Raw genomic sequence first — 20,909 nt, 5'->3', positions numbered from 1 at the left:
GCCTCAATATTTACTTTAAAATTATTTAAAAATATTTCATTTACACTTCACTCTGTGAAGAATTACTTATTTAAACTTGAACAGATGCAAAGGAGCAAAAGAGCAAACATTCATAGCAGTATCAAGATTCTAGCTTACTGGCATTCAGGATGCCGACACATACAAGCAGAATCCCACCTGGACACATCTGATTCTAAGGGAATTTTTCATTTTAATTTCAGAAGGGTGAAAAGTAGACATTTCATTTTGAAGAGTTTAGATTCAGAAGTTTATATTCTGACAAATACAGAACTTCACTAAATTTTCTTGCAAAAAGAAAATGATGAAAAAACCCCACCTGATTGGCCATTCCAATCCAGGCTGATTAAAGTATCTTACTCCCAAGAAATCCAAAACTGTTTAAATTTTTATTTCTGCTATATAACTTTTTAAATTTTCAAATGAAGTTATTCATAAGTTAATTCTTTCCCCTGAAAGTGTCTTATGGTGCATTCCAGCAGTGTCAGAACTATTTTTCCCTTTACTGGTTAGTGACTTTCATATCATTTTATAAAGTGTTTCTCTTTCAGCCAAGCTTCACATTTGAGCAAAGATACCATTCATTAACTCCTGATTAGCTAAAGTTTCTTTGTATATTTTAAAGAGGTGACCCAGTCTTAGGATGCTCTTTGCATTCGAGTAATAACATCACTTTTCTGATCAGTTACATGTTCAATGCTCCTTTTACTCAAGAATATTTGTACTGTGTTAGAAAACCATGTGCTATCACAGATGACAGTACTAGGAAAAAAGCATTTGCCTAGTCATAGGTGTCTTAAAAAACATATATACATTTTCTAAAATTATTCTTGTTTATTGTTTCCACACCTGCAGTCCAACTACAGTTAAGGTTTACATGTACCAAGTTAGTGACTGCATTTACCAGCACTGAATTTGCATGTTACAGTTGAAGAAAATATAACTAAAGGAACCCTTGTTTATAGATTCAGTATCACTACTGCATGCACTTGCTTTAAAAGGAACACCACCAGCAGCTTCTCATATCCACCAAAAAAATTCCTGTATGCCTGAACTTCCAGCATTTCAGAAACAAGGTCTGACAATGCTACTCACCAACATTATAAAAATGGTGTGGATAACATAAAGCTCTTTCCAAGTATAGCCTTCAGCTTGCTTTTGGTAACACAGACAATGTTGACATCTACCTGCTTTATGCTTACAAACCACCACTTACACCTGCCTTCTATTAAACGAGATCACTGCAAACAAGGAAATTAGAAGATGCTTCTTTCAATACCGCTGCCAGCATCAGCAGTTAGCTGCAATCAGCAGCCACTTGTGAATTAACAAGAGGAAACCAGAGGGTGGGGATTTGGTTTTGCTTGGGTTTGTTTGGTTGGGGTTTTTGTTCAGGGGTTTTTGTTTGTTTGTTTTTTGGTTTGGTTTTGGGTTTGGTTTTTTTTTGTTGGTTGGTTATTTTAAAAAAGATGTGGGACCAGCTATCCTGGTTTATCTCCCCAGGAGGAGTCTATGCAGAGAGGAACTGGCTGCTAAATTGCCTTTATTGATGCTCTAGGATAAACCTGGAAAGAGACATGTCTTCCAGTCAAGCTCAAGGGACCTGTGATTTTCTGAACAAACTCAAGCTATCCCTCTTTCCCAGGAGCAAAAGAATGAGAGAGACCTAAAGGAAGTGGCATTACAGCTTTCCACAACTGTGGGCTGTCCTGTGTTCACGCCAGCAAGAGGCTTATTGATATTACCAAATCTGTGTAAGTTCAGTTTCTTTTCCCACTGCACACGTGCCATGCCAGAAGAACTGCCACATCCATTCAACTCCTGCTACCTGCTGTGGAATGTATTACTCATAGGTCTACATTTAGCTTACATTAAAAAAATAAATTAGAACAAGGTAGATATTTTTTTTTCATGCTGAAGAGAATTAGCAGGTGACTCACATTAGATAGGCCCTACATTACTAGTGTAACCTAGAAATAACTTCACTCAATGCAATTACACCTGCACGAGTGTAGTATGAAGTGAGTCAGTCCTAGTACAAGAAGGTTGCTGGAGCCTAATGAAAATAAACCCAGTAAGAGTTTTAAAAATAGGTATTTTGTAACAATCAAAACTAAACAAAGTGGTAGGTAGGACGAAATTTCTGACTCAAATGAGATTAAGTCAACAAGACAGTTGAGCCCGCTATTTCAGTATCTGCTCTTCTGGGGATGAATGAATCCTTCATGTGTCCAGAGCAGCCATACAACATACTGGCCCAACATAAAATTAGGACAGACTTTGAAGGTATTTAAGCACCAGTAAGATGTAGCTAGCTAGAGCTATATGAGCACTCAACTCCCATTGAAATAAAGAGATGCGCAAAATTTTTCTCTGGGCTTCGATGCCCGTCAACTTCTTTAAGGTTAAGTCTCTGTTCCCAGGATTATGTTTCTACCTCTACCATTTAATTCCAGTGCACCTCAGGCAAACTGCTTTATTCCTATATTTCCCCCTTCAGACCCTTTTCCATTAGTTTGTTAGCTCTTCAGGGTTGTGGCTTTAGCTATATGAGGTTTTGCACATCAATTTATGACAGTGGGGCATAACCGGAGCCCAAATAACACCACTTTTGAGTTGTTGCAAAAAGCTCCCACCCTTCCTGTGCATCCAGAAACCTAGAGATTAAGAGAATTTAATAGAAACACACAAAAACTGTGTCTAATGATGTTCTCAGGCCTTATTTTTCTGAGAGGTGAGTTAATGCGACTGAGTAGGTATAGAGAGGAGTGAGGGCGGAGGGGTTGGGGGAATTAAGTAACTCTGCCAACTGCTCTGTTTTTGCCCCATAATCATACAACTCAGAATATCAACTAGCTAGATGAATTGCTCTTTCACTCCTACACAGCCTCTGAAGAATTACCTAAACCACTTAAATTTCTTTACTCATAATAGTGGCTTGGTTAACACGGTGTTATTCCACAGGGTTTGGTATTAATGGTGTCTTTTCAGTATATGGAGTAAAACTGTGGGTGCTGCAGAAGTAATAGAAGGATCTTTGCCTAACTTCATCCCTGGAAATTTATACTAAAATCTGAAAGTTAATGAGCATCACGCTCTGCTCACACACTGCTGCTAGAGACTAAGGGTTATATCGGCCCTTGGTAAGGTCTCTGCAGGCTCGTAACTTCAGTGCGGTGATCAGCCTTAGGCCACCAGCTGACAGATAGGTGGTTAATGACCCGAGGTACACACAGCTGAGTGCAGGTGACACTTTTCAGTGAGTTAATGCTTCCCAGCTCAGGAATGCCAAGTGCCACAAGCATGTCCTTAGCCTGCTGAGATGGTCAAGTGACTCAATCTTCGGGCTGAAGCTCAGAATCGGCGCTCACAGTGGCTTAATCTAATGCATTTTGTTTTGCTTGACCATTGCAATGGGTTCGGAGCGCACACACAGTTGGTCAAAGCAGTTTAGCAAGCCAGATAGATCTTTTTAAGCCCTTAAAACTTGGTGGCCTGTGCTCTCCCTTTCATTGGCTGACAACATACAAGCCTGGATCTAACGTCTGCTTTCAGGCTGGATCCACGCTTCTTCGTGAAAAGAGGGCAACAACTTTTTAGGGCACTGAGAGACTAGCTAAAGCAAATCTGCTGCGGCGGTTTAAAAAGATATTGCCCCCAGCCACCTCGTGCGCAGTGCCCTGCCACGGGTCAGCACCCTCGCAGCACAGCTGGTGGACGCGAGTGCACGCCTGGGCATCAGCTGCTTCAGTGCAAAGTTCAGCCTTTTGGCTTAAACTGCCAACAACAGTGGCTTTAAGCAAAGACGCTGGGTTTTGTACTGCCGCAGCCAAGGCATACTCCTTACTGCCCGCTCCGTGGTGGAGGCAGAGGGGCAAAAGAAACTACTAGGACAGTAACTCCTCCAGCTGATGCAGCAAGCCTCGCCAGAGCTTGCCTGCCGTACCCTTATTTTTGTTGCTGACATTGGTAAACATGATCGGAGCTATGTGCAGAGAAAGGAAACTCCTGCCTGAAGAGGAACATTTTACAAAAGCTACTTCTTCAGAGGAACCACAATTGTTAAAGAAAATGGTTGCCACAAGCAAATATTTAAAATGAGTTATTCATAGGCTCAAGGGGAAAGAGGGATTTTTCCTCTTCTATATTTAGAAGCTTTATAATTAGCACATTTAAGATGTGTGTGGGAGCTTAATCATCCATTAACAAAAGCACCCAACAATGTCTGTCCTTCAGTACTGGAGTCCCACCACGTCCTTAGCTCACGCAAGCCAGGGCTATTCATCTCTGCTTCCCTGCAAGGTTCCTCTCACCAGCTCATTTGGAAGTGCAGAGAGAAAAAGCCACTTTACCATGATGAAATTCCACCTCCTAACATGCACATTCTCGCAGGTCTTTCTCTCTTATTTCCTTTCCTGCCAGAGCTGGGCTTCTGACGTTAGAATAGGTGTTAAGATAACACTACTAAAAGCCTGTTTCATAATTTAGCAAACCAACAGCAAGGTAAGCGATGAAATTTGGCAAAAGGGACAAGTCTGTCTACAGGGCAAATCTGGAAGATTCTTCCTGCTCTTTTGTTACCCATCAGTGAATCTATGTTTTTACTGAATGATATCCCTCCCCTTCGTTTTTCTGTAAGAGCTGACCACAATTCATGTTTACTGCTTTTGTCCCCAAATCCTTCCAGTTCATCAGTCCAGAATCCCCAAGATTTCCCCTCGATGGCCATGTCTAGGCAGGAGGATCAAGAGCATTTCCCAGCTCCTGAGCCCAGGTGCCCTCTCTGAACTTATCACAGTTCACAGTGGCACAGCAGTTTGTACTGGGGGTAGGCGCCATCCCCCTGTGCATCACTCCCAGGGAGAGGAGGCTGGGGGCTCCGATCAAGCTAGATTTTCTGACTGATGGGATCACTTAAATAAATTGAAAATCTTCTTTCCCAGCAGCTCAATATTCTGAATCATGCAGTGCGTTACCAATTAATCGTCATCATCACAGGATTAGTGATGCATTTACGTTACGTTACCAAAGCCTATATTAATAACCATGTATAAATCAATTCACAAAAACCCAATCTCACAGCACAGACTAAGGACCGGCATCTGTCAAAGCTCAGGATCCCATGGGAGCCCTGACTAGAACTCAGAAATATATTGAGATCGCCAGACTTCAAAGGGTATGATGCCATCAACTCCTGCTGGGTTTTTTAATTCCTTAATTGAAACAGGAAGACCAGCTTTCTTGCTTTACTCACTCTCTAGTCAATTAAAAAAAAAAAAAAAGTTATTTATTTTTTCTTCCACATGGGCTGTTTACCAGAATATTGTGCTAAGTTAAAAACAATACAATCACAGAGACTAGTGACAGCAGAGGAGAAGAAATGGTAAGAATTGGGTGAGGAAAGAAGAAAATATTTCAGCTGGTACTTGAAATTTGACGGCGAGTTTATTTGGGATTTTTAAAAAACAAGAGGAGTCATTTTAACCCTGAACTATTTGGGGACATAGTGAAATCATGAAACAATGAGGTAGTCACTTGTCTCATTTTAAGTAGATTAGAAGAGTTTGCGCACTCTGAAGCAGAGGCATGTGTGGTGCAGGCATACAAAGACAAGAAATGTTCACAACTTGAAACAGGTAAAATTATTTCAGGAGAAACAGAGGCAAGACAGTTGAGAGGCACAATGGATTTACAGCCAAAAAAGGAGGGGAAAACATTCACATCTTGGAAACAAGAAGTACTGCTACAAAGTGGAAATGAAGCTTGTGCTCAACTTGCAAGCAGTAAATAATGTATGTAAATAATTCAAGGTCAGAAAATATCCTCACTGATTTTGCCCAAGGAAATTGCTATTTTGATAAATTTTAGCTGATATGGCAACCACTGGATTTCATCAGTCTAGCTACTGAGTTTTCTAAACAACTGGGCCAAAAAAGAACCTTACAGCTTCACCTCCAAAACGGATTGCAATCTTTAGGACATACAAACAATCAGTCGATGTCTCTTGTGTTGCCTCTGCTTTGCTGTGACCTTTTGCCATGATAGTGCTCTTACCTGTGACTTAACAACCAGTTTCCCACTTAGTCATTTGGGGTCTAATGTGTTTACCAAGTCCAGATGAAGCATAGCTGGAGAGGCAATGCATTTAAATTCTCCTTACAGAAAAGCCTCTGTGATAGCACAGGTGGTGAGGAATTTCTTCCACAGTACAGCTCAAGGTAGCTGCAATCCCTTCTCTACTCACTTAGTAAATGGTGGACAGAGGCTGGAGGTGTTACAGATGGGTGTTATGGATATGATCTGAGCAGACTGACATTAACAATGCTATTATATTATATGCTCTAATGAGAGCTGATGACCTTAAATTGCACTCGAGTCCAAATTCCTTTGTTGGGCACCAATCCCCTAGCAAAGCAGGGATTCAAGTATGGGGAGGGCAAAGGAGGAAGGGGGAAAGGGAGGTGGTAAGAAGGGAGCCGCTCTCGAGATTTGCTCCTGCAGATAATGAGGATACAACTGACTTGACCTACTTGGCACTACAAACTCGACCCATGGCTTGATCTTATCTCCCAAGGCTAGTGTAAATGCAGTCACCTGTTGATCTTGGACAGGAGGGTTGGGCAGGACCTGATAGAGCTATAACGCTTTTATTCAAGCAGTAGCATGAGAGGTGTATTAGTTAAAGGTATTTTATTTTCCACTGGCATAAAGATGGTCTATGATCAATTGTCATGATTTTGTTTAGCTTCATTTCAACAAAGGGCAATCATGGCTTGCTCAAACTTTGGTAAACACCACCGGCTATCAGAAGAGGCAAGGTAACTGCTGTGTATCTTTCCATGGCACAGTATGTATACCAAATGAGGAGAAAAAGCAGCATAGGAAAAGTTTACTTAATTGGTCTGCATTGAATACTGTATGTATAAGAAGGTTTTGAGCAAGAGAGTCTGAGGTACAAGGATCTGCAGGGAGCACTGGAAACCCTGCGAGGACAGCTGAGCACTCCAGCTTCATCACCAAATGAAGTTTCAGTAAGGCCAAATCAGAAGGGCAAACTCAAATTCAGTACTGGAACTGCCCTGTACTGGGCAATAGACTGGACTGGGATTTTAATGTATTGGCATCTTAACTACAAAAAAAGTCAGCAAATGTTGTTCTAAAAACTTCTAAAAATATTATTTCATTCATGTAGATTTTGTACAGAGCCAGTACAATTACTGAAATATTGAGGTTCTTCCTCTATAGTTACTCAGTTTTCCATCACTCCTCATGTGAAAAAAAAAAAACCCAACCAAAACCATAAACAAACAAAAACAACAACAAAAAGACCCTGCCATTGCAGTTGGTGTGGATTTAGCTGAAGAAAAATATGAAGTAAAAAGTAAAATGGGTCCGTTTCCGAAAATCTAACCTTTGAAAAGAATACAAACTACTGCTCATTCTGCTTTTTCTTAGTACACAACAAGCAAATTCTCTGGTGCTTCACACACATCTCATTCTCAAGAAAAGTGTGTGCTCATAAAAATCCAGTTACAGGAAAGTACATTTCAGGAAAATAAAGTCCTGAGATCTGAAAAGAATATAGAGCAGTTCTTAGTATTCATGTTTATATTAAAAAAATTATAAGGATTGTCAAATCACCATAGTGTATGACCTTCACATATTTACTATTTGAAAAATACATATATACTTAGTCTGACCGAGTGTTGCTTTCTAGCTGGCTGCTCCAGATGAGTTATGGAACATTTGGCTCTGAAGCTGGTAAAGGTGATGACCTGCAAAGTACAGGACAGGTGGTACTTCAACAAGCCTATTCTGCAGCCTCTCCTACTGGAAGAGATTGTGGCACTTACTGCACAATGGGATCGGAGGGGCCAGGAGGGAAGAATACCTCCCCACGGCTCTGAGCATAGATGTGCTTCACAGGGTGTTCACATGGCAACACTGACCTCCACAAGTGGATGCCGCTTCCTTGATATTACAATGTCTCAAAAAAGGGACCATATATGCAACCTTTCCTGTGCGTTCTTTAGTCGTATCCTGTTCGTTTGTCTAAGAAAAGAGCTTGTGAAAATGAGTCACATCAACAAGGAGTGTAAAAGGGAACAACAGTTCCTTTTGGAATAAGGTAAAGCAGAATTTTGCAGAGCACATATAGGGGCAATATTGATGTATCATGTACATTGGAAGCACATAATACTGTTAAGCTGGAATTCCATTCCCCCAGTGGCAAAAAGCTGTTAGACCCTGGAAGAAACAAGCATGTACAGATTAAAAACTTATTTTAATCACTGCTACTATGTAAAATGAACATATTTAGATTCTGCAGGAGCCAAACAGGCAGCTGCCCAGTTTGTTTCAAGCAGGGTGGCTCTGTGATTAGTTACAGCATGCACAATGATGGGGAGGGAGGGAATCATTCTTCATACCCTGGATTAAATATCAAGACAGGAAACATGGACTGGAATTACATCAGACCAGACCAGCCACGTGCGTGAAGTCACTAAACAAATCTGCATCTTGCCCTAAGCTCTAGTAAATCTATCAGACTGTTGCTTGTTATTGTTTCCCCCTCCAACCTTCCTCCCCCCGAACACAACCCACCCACTCTGTCTGCTAGTAGACAGCTGGTGTGACGCAGAATTTTAAATCTCATGTTTTTGTGCCAGGCCCTCTCCTGACTCTGGGTTACAGGCTGAAACACTCGGATTACTGTTGAACAAGCCTAAACATGGGGCGAAAAAATTGCTGCACAAAGATGCAGTGTTACCTTTCCAAAAGAAGGTTCATTTCCCCATCCCCACCTCCCAGCCACCCCCTCCTTCAGCACGCTGGTAGTTTTTAAAAATTATTCAAGCCTTTTAGCGACGCTACTTTGTGTAGCGAGTCAGGACTGCTATTGTCCTGACAGTGCCTCCTCATTAATAGACCAATTATTAAATGTCACTCTTAGGAAAAGGTAACAATTAAACTTCTTGTGAAGAGCCAATGCTCTTTTTCTGGGCTTCCCAGCACTCTGTGTTTCTCCAGGAGCAGGGACGTTACAGAGGGAAGTCATCTAAACAACAATGGGCTTCTGGGATAGCCAGCGCAAGCCTGTTTGCAGAGGAAAAGTGGTTTCAAGAGGCTCCTATCCTCAAAACTGCTGGTTGCAGCAGGGCTCAGCACCTTCAGCAGACTGCCTGCTACTCTGTCAACACCTTTTCTATATCACTACAACATTATTCTCTGCAGAGAGTAAAGAAGGTTGCTCATCTTTCCTTCCTTCACCCTCCCAGGCATGAATGACATGGGCATGATGGCACACAGCTGGCTCCACTGAATTAGTCATGAGGGCAGAGGGAAGGAAAAGAGGAAGGAGGAGAGGGAGAGAGGTGGTATCCGCTGCTGTCTGCAGCTCAGAACCACTGCCCTGCGGTCTCGGTGTGGGAATTCCTCGCCACGCAGGGGGAAACTTCAGGATAGGGAACTGGGACGGATGGGTGGGTGGATGGGAACAGGCGTTGAGCATGCATACAGAGAATGGAGGAGGCTGTGCGAGATTTCTATTCCTTAAGGCCCTACTCCATGCTGTCACCAGCTGTCTCACAAGCATCTAGATGCCACAGCAACCATGAGGCGGGGTGGTGTCTTCAGAAGCCTTAGCTATAAAGATGTATTTAAATAAGCAAGTCCTGTCCTTTCCACATACCAGGTGCCATGGTTGCAACAGTGACTCTAGTTCTTAAAAGTTTGGCTGCTGTAAGGGATGAGCCAAGTTCCACGCCTCTGGCCCAGAAGAGGAGCAGATCTGCCTCCATAATTCAAAATGCAATTTGATGTTTCATAGATTGTGAGGCTAGGTGGGACCATTATGATAATTTACTCCAAATTATTCAGCAAATTTGCATAACCCAGGAATTTCATTCTTCTCCATTTGCAAGAAGATATCTTCACTGCAGTCGAGCTAATTAGAAACAGGACTTCTAGAGATCACTGAGCATGTATACAAAAGCCTTTCTCTGCAAAGCACTTTAAAGACGCACTCTGTACAACACGAATGGCTTCATTTACACATCCAGTCAAACTGCATCCAAATCTGTAGGCTCCCTGCACCTGGAACACTAGTGCAAAGAGGGAGAGGAAAGATGACTGCCCAGACAATGCCAATGGCAACACTGGGAGGGAGAATTTTGACTGGTGTTACAACAAGAATGTGGCCAAGATACCAAAGAAAGTTTTCCCATCCTCTAAAGAAACAAAGAAATGGCCTCCTGAAGAAGAGACCCTCATTTGCCTGAACGAAGACATGCTCAGAAGGTGACACAGAAGCAGTGTTTTATGCAGCATTTATAACCAGAGGTGTTCTTCCAGCATCCAGGCTTTCCTTCAAGGTCTCCTGTTAGAATCTGAGTGAGGCAAAAAATACTGCACTACAGGCTGGGCGGCATTTTCAAATGCCCTTAAAGACAGCTCTTGTCCCTGTGATTTTCAGCAAAACTCAAACTCCTAAATGACTTGCATATATGTTGTGCTATGAGCTATTTTAATCTGGAAGTAAATAAATCTAACAAATGTTTACATGTAGGGACCTGAAGAACTCACAGGACTATCTCTTTCCCCACCACCATCTTTTTTTTAAACAAAAAAAAAAAAAAAAAAAAAACCACAAAACTCTCTCTGGTTCTCCTCTCTACCCTTTTCATGAGTCAGTATGCTTTTTTGTAGATGATCTCCCGATTTTCCCTCCCAGCCTCAACCCCCACAGCTTCCTCTCCTTTCACTTTTCAAGCAAGTCTGAAAAAAGAGAGTTCTCCCATCTGACTGTAGCTGTCCCTGCAGCATCAGTATGTGTATAGGAGCATATTTAAATTGTGTATTCAGACTCTTTGCTTAGCAGACATCAGTAACTGCTTACTGCTAGTGAATCCCAGAAAACCAGCTGCTCCACAGGAGGCATGGGAGGAAGTGTGATCTGAGCATCATTTACAGCAACCATCTGAACTGCTCAGCCTTGCAAGGGGGTTTATGCTCTGCTTCTGCTCCTTGGCCTTTGGATGCTTGCTGTAGCTTGTGCCACGCACTCTGCAGGGACTCCCTGCATGCCACAGCTGTAGCTCCAGGGCTTTGTACAGTCTGAGCTGTTAAAAATTGTACAGATCTTATGTTTAATTTGTGCTAATCTTGGTGTTGAAATGAGATTTGCGCCAAGCCAGGATTCGTGCTACAGATGGATATTGTGCAACTTTCTGTCTTGGCTAGGAGTTTTGTGCATGAATAGTATCTGTCCCTAGGAGTGTAAGAAATCACTCCTAAAGTGATGACACAGACCTACTAATAGCCATTCAAAGTGTCACATTAATAACAAAATGACTCTACAGCTTGACAGATATGGAAGAAAAGCATGGAACTTATCATACATGTCTACATGCATCTTAATAACTAAATTGCCTCCTACATCTCTCTCTCCAAGAAAGATTATGACAATCCTCTCCCGCTGCATGTCTGAGCTCGCATGGACTTCTCCACCCAATATCACCAATCGCTAGGCATGGAGGTCCTCCCGAAGAAGGTAAGGCAGACTGCTGTGACATGAATTGGACTCCTTGGCAGAGACACAGCTTTTCAAACCTTTTCTTGACAGCCATGAGGAGCTATGGCTCTCTGAGAGCTCTGCACCCCCCTTCTTGGCCAGGAAAATTACAAAATCCCCAACATGGACATTACCGATTTTTTAGAGGAATCCTAATTCCACTGAAGTCATCCAGCTGACTTTATTACAACCAGTTTCACCAGAGTTTGAGCTGCACTCTTAGTCTGTTGCAAAATTTTAATTCTGGTTTCTTTGTATTTATAATCACACCTTCAAAATGAATCTGCTTATCAAATATCCAAGACAACTGCGGACAAATTTTGGCAGAGGCCTGGAGCAGTACTGAATCTGCTGAGGAAAGACTATTGCTCAGCTACAATTCAAATTTAAGCACAAAGTTGGGCTTAACACTGTCAGAGAAAATTTTGCACTGTCACGGGGCTAAACAACTTTTCTCAAGCCATCAATTACTTGGAAAACCTAGCTTTTCAAAGAAAACAAACAAAAAAATGCTCCAAAGACCAGGAACTGGATTCTAATTTCACCCCCGCAAATGCATTGGTATCAATGAGGTCGTTCTTTCCAGTATTTACAGCACAGTTCAGGAGATCAAAAACAGCCTTATGAATCCAAACAAGCCCTTCTAGAAAACCTCCGCTTTATCCAAATCCCCAGTGTTTTGAGAGCAATTCGCATCTGTAGAGGTATGTTCCACAGCTGCTGTAGTGTTTTAATGGGTCAGCCCTAACATGTGAACCTCAATCTTCCCTCATCTACCAGTCAAGATCAGAGTAAGGCTGTTTCTAGTATTTTGAAGGGGCTGAAGTGATTTTTTGATGGAACAAGACAAGAGAGAATGGAACAGGAAAATCTCACATGAATTGCAGGAAGATAAAGAAACACTAAATAAAAATCCTTTCAAGAGCTGAGTTGGGTTTAATATAGTGTTTGAATCCACCAAAAGCTGGCAGATTAGGAGATGAGCTGGCCTCACAGCCTTTAAAACACACACGCAGAGGATTTTTCACTGCTGTCTTCCATTGGGTTTTAATTCTTTCTCTATGGACTCCTACCCCACTGAGACAGTTTTAAAAAAGAATTCCAGAAAGAGACTCTTAATTTCCCTTTGACCTGAGCTGTAAATTCATCTTCCCCAAAATAACTTTTTTCATATCCTTGTTTCCTATGCAGGATTGAAAGCTTTATAGCAGTGATATTTGAAAAGCACTGAATTTAATATTACAAAGGGAGCCCCTTTCTTCTACGACAGACTGTGGTCTTCTTTTTATGACTGCTGAAATAAATAATTGCTTTTTAGGCTGCAGGTATGATTCATTTGTACTACCTCCAGAAGAATAAAAGCTTTTTTATGATTATGGCAAAAACTAGAGTGTGTATATTATTTCTTAGTCAACATTTTAGTATTAAACATGAAGTCTTCTCTCTTTTGCTACCTACAGGACTCCTCTATTGATTTAAGATTCAAATAAAAGTCACTGGGTGGAACAAAGCAACAGAAGGACTGTGGCAAAATGTATCAGTTTACTGAATTACTACACCTCCAAACACCATACTTTTTAACTAGCTTTTTCTGAAGTTGCTGTTCTGCTATTTTTTAGAATATATTCTCTCCTCTGTCCATTTGTCAGGCATGAGATTAGCAGCTGGCAGCACTTCTCCTGTTCCCCTTGCTCCTTCAAGGACTATACTGCAGGCAGTATAAAACAAGCTGTTACAGGTCAGTCTAATGGTAAAATTCAGCCGTTCTTCACACTACAGGGAAAACAGTATTACGGATCAACCAGACCCCAACAAACCTTAAAACTAGTTGAGTCATTCATACCCACAGAGTATCTCACCCAAACTAAGAATCTCTAGGCCACGCTGGAGCACTGCCACCTCCAGCACGTACCCAGTGCCCACTCGCTAACCAGTGAGACCTTCTTGATCCTTCTAGGAATCGTGATGACCATAGAAAAAGTGAAATTCAGACCTAAGAAGCCTACAGAGAGGTTTCTCTCTGGTTCTCTGACAAATGGTTCTCTGACAAATAATCCTGTCTATGTTCATTAGGAAAGCCAAATGAGAAACAGGGTGGCAGCAGCTGTATTTAAATATGGTTGAAAGAGCTCAGTTCTGCTCCCAGGGCGAACAGGGCTTCAGTTTAAACCTAGACCCTCAGGAGGTTCAGGAGGACTGAAACCAAGACCAAAGACAGCCCGAGTGCCTCTCTCACCTCTGGAAACGAATTAGCATATTCATATTTTCCACTTGAAAACTGACTAATTTACACATTCCCTAACAAAGTGGTGCTTTCTGAGGGGTTTTTTAACCTCTTCTATCTGCTGCCAGCTAAAATATTTGGGGACAAAACCCACTGTGTAGAGCGTGCCTCTGCAATTGAAGGGAGCTCTCTGTTCTCCTGTTTACAATGGCCACGTAAATGAAAATGAAGCAGATCAGGATACTGTCACTGGCAGAACCAGCTGTTCTGTATGTGACATTTTTGAACTAAGGAAACCTAAAAATATCATGGGGCACATATAGATAAGACAGGGAAACAAATAACTGAGCAGTGGCACACTGACACTTGCTCGTCTTCAGTCACCATGGTTCCATGTTTTCCTATTGAAATCAGTTGCTGCTTCACCATTTACTTCAAGAACAAATCTGGATCTTACACAAATGTTTGCACTGTTGATAGGATGCATGGTGCTTTGCAGAGGAAGCTGAGGATAGGCCCTAAGTGCTGAAATATTGTTCCAGATCTTCAGCAAAACCATGAAGTTTTCAAAGACACTGATATATGTGTTTCTATCTTCTTCCTCCATCAGATTTCTTAGACCAATTCTACATTGACAGGTTTGAGCAGGGAAGTCCAAAAACTGAGTTCAAAGTCAAGCATCCTATTTGAGTTGCAGTTCAGAGATTGCTGCTGTTTGTAATGTCTTCTTCAGCATAAGGAAGTACTACACTGACAATGAAGGGATTTATTATGTATTTAGCAATTTAACATTATAATCCCAGCTACTGGAAAGAAGGTTAAAGTTCATTTTCTCTCCTCTCCTTCTGGAATGCTTAAAGCATTGCAGAGGCACCAGCAGATGCCAGTGATGCTGGTACTACTGTAATAGCTAGAAACCAAAGTTTTATTTTTCTGCATAAAAGCAAACAAAATCAAACCAAAAATATCTCCAAGACGGGTCTTCAGCTGCCATAAACTAGTACATCTCTACTGAAACTAGCAAAGCCCTTTGGATATATGCCTCTGCATTCTTCAACGCCATCAGACACCACATCTAATCCTAGTGTTGAAAAGGGCTTCAGTGCTTTCTCTGTTCTTGAGAAATCAGGAGGTAACTGAAGCCACTTCATGGAGCTTTAAGAGTCTTAATTAGCAGATGGGAGTTCACGGTCCCACAGCTAGGGGTCCAAGTGCTAAAACAAGACCACCCCAACACAGCCGCTACTGCTCATACCTCCCTAGAGAAACTGTAAGCTTGAAAAGCAACCATGCAGTCATATTTTGAAATCAGGTCTCCAAGCTCTGCTGCTAACAGTGTCCTGTAATGGGTCCCACCTAATCTTAACCAATACGTTTTGCAAAGCAGAAGGTCCCGAGCTTAACAGAGTGAGTTATTAGCAATCGTAGGAGAGTGAAGGACAGGCTCACATTTAACTCCTGTGTATACAGTGTCCAAGCCCAGAGCTGAACACCGCAAGTCTGAATAAAAGACTGCCTTCTGGACAGGATCCATGGGGCAAGGAAGACAGAACAAAGCAAGAGACTCAAGACTCCTTTTTCTGGCAGCAGCAGCTATTGAGAGCCATAAGCAAACAATAAACACATCCTTAAGCAACACAGTTTCTTGCAGGCTGAGCTTGTCAGCCTTCATGGGTGAGCACTGCTTGGGAATAAGAGGCAACTGTTCAAAGGCAAGCCCCATGTGAGGAAACAAACGGACATCCCCACAGCCCAGCAGCAGCCAAGGAACTGAGGAGATCTGCTCCTGAATTAAATACATGCTCAGCAAGAGCACATGTATACACCAGCGGTGTGCAGAGGCAGCTGGCAGCCCATCAGCAGCCAGGGAGTGAGAGTGCATGTGCACTTGTGGGGATGGGGAGGCATGGGGAGGTGGGGAGGCACCACTTGCACCCAGCAGCACTCCTGGGAGGCAGGCAGCCCTCCGGCAGCCCAGAGGGAAAGCCCCATCTGAGATATCCCTGAAGGGATGTGAAGCTGCTCCAGTCTGATTCATTTATGATGATGACGAAACTCAGAAGTGGGTCTGTTTCTGGGAGGTCCTTGCTGCAGGGAAAGCTGGTGCGTTCCTTCCCAGGGAAGACAGGACCCTGATGGCTGCACGTCCAGTGCACGCAGCCATTTTGCTGGAGTGAGCTCCTACAAGGAGAAATCTGGAGTAAATCTCTCCCTGACATTCTGGCATGACATAAGAAAAAAGGGCAAAATTGTTAGTTCTCAACTCTCAAGATTTTCCCCAGAGAGTTTCATATACCTCTAATGGAACCTTTGCCTAGGAAACAGCTTATTCAGAAACCTTTCCTGAAAGTTTATTAATAATAAACCACTAAAAGATTATTTTCTAAGCTGTGATTAAACCTAAATTAATATCTAATAGGTCATGTATACAATGTTTATTTCATAGATCCCTGGTTCAAGATACCCAAATATTTTGCCACAGATGAGTTACTGCCCAGTGAGGCAATTTATCACATTCCCTTTAAACCTGAGAAAACACTATAGGTCCACTGACTTGATTCTCTTATAAATTGCTGCACAGAATCATTAAGCCATGAATATGTATATGTCAAGTAAAAACATTTCAGTAATGTTATTGCATTAGTATTTTAGTTCATTCTTAAACAGTGAAAGTAAAAGGAATCTGTATATGGCCTAAGGACCATCGCCTCATACTGCTATGCTTACAAAGCAACCAGGCTGTCCTGACCGAGAAACCACGTCTTGGAGAGATACATAAGGCAAAGGAGAAGGAAATCCTTCCACTCCACTCCACTCCAGAGGTAAATTCAATATCTTGTCTGGCTCTTACAGCAACATGTGACTCATGGTGCAATAGACACCTGGCTTCAGCCTCACAAAAACCTGCCCTTTGCACACTGTCCAAAAGACCTCCCTATTCCTTGAAAATACACACCCCATGCCCAAACCTCCAAAGGCCAACCATCCTGTGGGACAGAACTGTACCAGGCACATGGCAAAAAAGCCCTCACCAGACTTGCTTAAGCAGAAAACACATTACATCAGGGGAGTGTGAAAAGAGGCTCAGCTTAAGTTGCAGCCTCTAGGTTTCCTTTCCCTTCAAACCAAGCAGGCTGAGATGGGGTGAAAATTAAAAAAAGCCCCCTTCCCCACCCCCTGGAAAAGCCAGGTATTGCAAGAGGTGATGAATATTGGTTTGTCCACTGAGTCATGGTGAGTAAACACACCAGCTGGCATTGGGGGTGGGAAGATGGGGAGGAAGGTACCAGAGTTGCCATGGATGAAGTCCTACCAAGGAGATGTCCAACGCAATGCTAAGCACCTAAGACTGTTTAAATCATCACAGCTCTTCTCATTTAAGAAGCAGTGTCAGGATCAAATTACCTACTGGGAATGTGTCTGCTGCAGATACTCCCCAGAGTGGCTTCAGCCAGCAGTGTGCTCTCATTCACTACCTGTATAACACTGCTCTGGCAGCACTGTTGTGCCTTGTAACTAATTCCTGTGTGACACAGCTGTCGGTGTTATCAGGGGCAGGGGAGAGAGGCATCTTCTCAAGTAGTTTTTGATGTCTCTCAGGAAGCATCTTATTTAAGAGTTAATTAAGATGGCTGTGCACTTCTAATCATTCTTCTTAAACATATAGTCATGCATAAAAACGGACAAGAAAAACCATGAAACATGATCCCAAACCTCAGTTTGCAACCAGTTTGTGTGTATGTGTATGCATGTGCTAAAAGCCTCCATAAAATGACTGGGAATGGAAAATCTTCCACAGTCTTTAATTAGAGCAGAACACATTTCAGTTTTCATCTTGTGATCAAGGATTCTACAGAAAATCTATCTCCTCTTTAGGCAAAGAAATCTTGAAACTCAGAAGGAGAAAGGATGTGTTTGTTACACTCACACACACTGCCCACAGAGAGGGCTATACTGGAAAACAGCGTAAGGTTTAGTTATTACATATCTAGAATAAGTCTTACAGTTTTGCCAAATTTCCAAAAGGTAGAAGAGACCAGAGCTTGATGTATAATATGCAGACACTGCCTTGTACTAACAGCAGGAGAGATCCTGAACTACAATGCTGCTGAAGAATTATCTACGAACTTCAGGTGGAATCCAAATCAGCATGCTCCTAAACTCCATATTAGACAGAAATTCAAGGACTTCTAATACTACAGCATGGTACAGACTTGAAAATAAGAGGGTTTGTTTTGTGTGGCTGTTCTATTTGGAAGGCTTACAAGACAGCTGTCATCTACTTTGATTAAGTTCCTTCACAAAACAGGCTTCCTGGAGTGACGCCTTGAAAGAAATACATATTCATGCACGTCTCTTAGACTGCTTGGAGTCCTACAGAAGTTTTGGATATGCTTTACAAAATATGCCATCGCTGCTCACACAAAGCAACACTCAAAGAGCAACTCAAGTTTAACTTGGACCCATTTGTTTTCAGTTATTAGGCTACTCTTTCTACGTTTTCTTGCTTCTGCTGTTTGCTAGCCTCCTTGCTCCCTTCCCTCCCCCCTTTCCCTTGAGGGCTGAAATTTTAATAACTCTAACATGTGAGGCTGAAGAAAAGAAAACAAACAGTTCTGAACACAGGGAGGGATGCAGCTTAACATGGTAATGCTCCTCTTTGCCTTGGCCAAAAACTGATGGGCAAATAAATGCTTTGCTGCCAGTAATGGATCTTATTGCTGGTAGACGGTATTTTACACACTGAGAATCTGAAAAAGATGCCAGACATTGACTCTAAATAAGCTACGCAAACTCTACAGCCTATAAACTTTTACTTTTCTGCAGTGTCAAGTTCTTCTTTAAGCACAGGTACTTTTTTTCTACTCAGGAGGCAGTGTCTCATCATTTCACGGCAAGTCAGGCTTAATATATAAATTAGTAAGTACAATCCAATCTGTGGAACATTAATTTGCTGCCATTACAAATGCTGTTAGAAATGTTTTCCAATTGTGCCTTCTTTGCCTATTTTGTCCTTATTAACCATGTCAGTGATAGAAATGGTGTACATTTACAGGGGAAAAAAGTCTTCTGTGTGTTGCATCTAAGGGTAAGATTATTGAAAACTGAGGATCCAATTAAGTACCATTCAGGCTATGACAAAACTTTTCTAGTATAACAGCTAAAGTAATTAGCATCTCAGTAACTGCTTATATCTTACAATACCTCATTAATGGCATTTCTACATTCCCACTGCAAAATGTTTGGTCAATGTAACAAGCAGTTCAATTTAAGGAAGCACATGGATCTTTTGCTAAGATTAAGTCACTGTATTTATGGAGAACAGGTGTGGAAACTCTTGGGAGATTTTGAAGGTGCCGGCAAGAAAGGAAAAAGAAAGTGCTACAATAATTTTGACAATGGGAGGAAACAAGAGAAGGATATGAAAAAAAAGTATTACTTACAAGCCTCGGAGACGAAGCCAGATTTTCTCTATTTGTTCTGGCTGTAGGTATTTCAGAGAGTTGCTCTCAAATTCTTCGATTTCCTTAGTCGGTGACTCCATAGCTGCAGGTTACCGCTTTGGTTAAAGCTCAGTGAGGACAGATGCCACCCCCCACACATGCACACGCTCCACCTTTAACGCTGCTCGGGAGCGGCCAACATTTTTGGCAGCCACTTCTCCCCCCTCCCTGCGAGTGGGGCTTCGTGGGCAGCCCTCGAGTGCTCAGGTGTACATGGGGGGAAGCTGCGCCAGCATGCCACCATCCTCGGGCTGACCAAGGGGATTAGAGGCTCATCTCCAGATTGCAAACCCACACGGATTTTTTCTTCCCCCCCCCGCCTTTTCTTTTTTTTTTTTTTTTTACAATAAGCCAAGGATACAATCAGTAATACCAGCTGAGGGATCTTTATCAAGGGAGGAGGGGAGGAAAATCCCTTGCTGACAACTGAGCTGTCTGCACAGGCAGCTGGGGAGTCAGGCGGCTGCACAGGTCTCAGGGCCCCCCGCCACCACCACGCGAGTGGCAGCCCACAGTCCCTCTGGGCTCGCTCCCCCCGCCCTGGCATTATTTTTTTTCCACTTACCAGCAGCGCTGCCGACAGGCTCGAAACCTGACAACTGAGGAAAAAGTCGTCTGTCAGCATAGCCCAGACACAGCTTCTCTTGCTGCCTCCCTCTCTCCAGCACACACACAAACACAGGCACGCGCAAGAGAACAGGCTATTGGAGAAAGGCTGGCTCTGATTAAAAACCCAACCAAGGCAAACCATTAAAAAAAAAAAAAGGAAGGGTAAATTACAGAAAGTGAGCGACTCACTCCTGGCAAACAGCCATCTGCTTCATTGCAGTCAGCCTGCTTTCCTGAGAGCGCAACGTGCAGCACGGGCTGTAAGGCTTCGACTGGGGCAAAACCCACTTCTAAAATAAATAAATCAGTAAAGCACCATTGCCTAAAGCACCCCAAAACACGGCAGGGGAATTACATACACTAAAGAGAGATCAAGCCCAACACGTTAGTCATGGATATATCCGTGCCTTTCAACAAGAACCACAAACAATACATTAAAAGAGAACACATTATCCATAATCATGAGGCTTGAAACAGGACCTACAGATCAAACTCAAGAGGTTTGCACAGGGGACGTTAAAACCCAGTTCTGCAATAGGACGCCTGCCTCCAGGTCCCCTGAGACACCCCCATACTGACCCCAGGCACAGCAGGGACCAAGACACAGGGCATCCCTCTCTATACCTGCAGGGTTCCTGCTCTGGGCAGGAGGAAGGACAGAGGAATTTTCTCCACTGCACCGATCCTATCAATCACCTCTCAAACTCTGCCAAGATCCCCTGTATGCATCTCTTTAGTTAAGGTTATTGATGTAGGGCTTTCAGCTGAAGCCACTAGAGCAGAGGGAAAATAACTGTCAAAATGTTGTCCTAGCCTTAACACGTTTTGTCACGTATTGCAAAAGTTGCCTCTTGAGAAGCAGAGCCTGCAACAGAGGATTTCGCCATGTGAGGGAAGACAGGCTCTGGTGAAAATATGCTCGCTCATGATGACTTCCAACTCCAGTTGTGCAAGTCCACACACTGACAATCTGAGTAGCTTG

The 20,909-nt window shown here is 42.6% G+C and overlaps 1 protein-coding gene across 2 annotated transcripts in view; it reads right to left on the bottom strand.

Moving 5' to 3' along the window:
• The window catches only part of LOC142405690 (dual specificity calcium/calmodulin-dependent 3',5'-cyclic nucleotide phosphodiesterase 1C-like), a 217,155-nt gene extending 197,145 nt beyond the window's left edge, over positions 1-20,010 (bottom strand). For both annotated transcript variants that reach the window (XM_075493529.1, XM_075493525.1), the window contains exons 1-2: positions 19,884-20,010; positions 19,259-19,361 (exon numbers count right to left, since the gene is read on the bottom strand). In XM_075493529.1, the coding sequence (XP_075349644.1) occupies positions 19,259-19,359 (101 nt within the window). In that variant the 5' untranslated portion in view covers positions 19,360-19,361; positions 19,884-20,010. The remainder of the gene's footprint in view (positions 1-19,258; positions 19,362-19,883) is intronic.
• Positions 20,011-20,909: the final 899 nt, after the last annotated feature.

This window comes from Mycteria americana, chromosome 2 (genome assembly GCF_035582795.1).
Source record: "Mycteria americana isolate JAX WOST 10 ecotype Jacksonville Zoo and Gardens chromosome 2, USCA_MyAme_1.0, whole genome shotgun sequence".
NCBI classification, from domain to species: domain Eukaryota; kingdom Metazoa; phylum Chordata; class Aves; order Ciconiiformes; family Ciconiidae; genus Mycteria; species Mycteria americana.
This window is presented reverse-complemented; position numbering and strand designations above follow the sequence as displayed.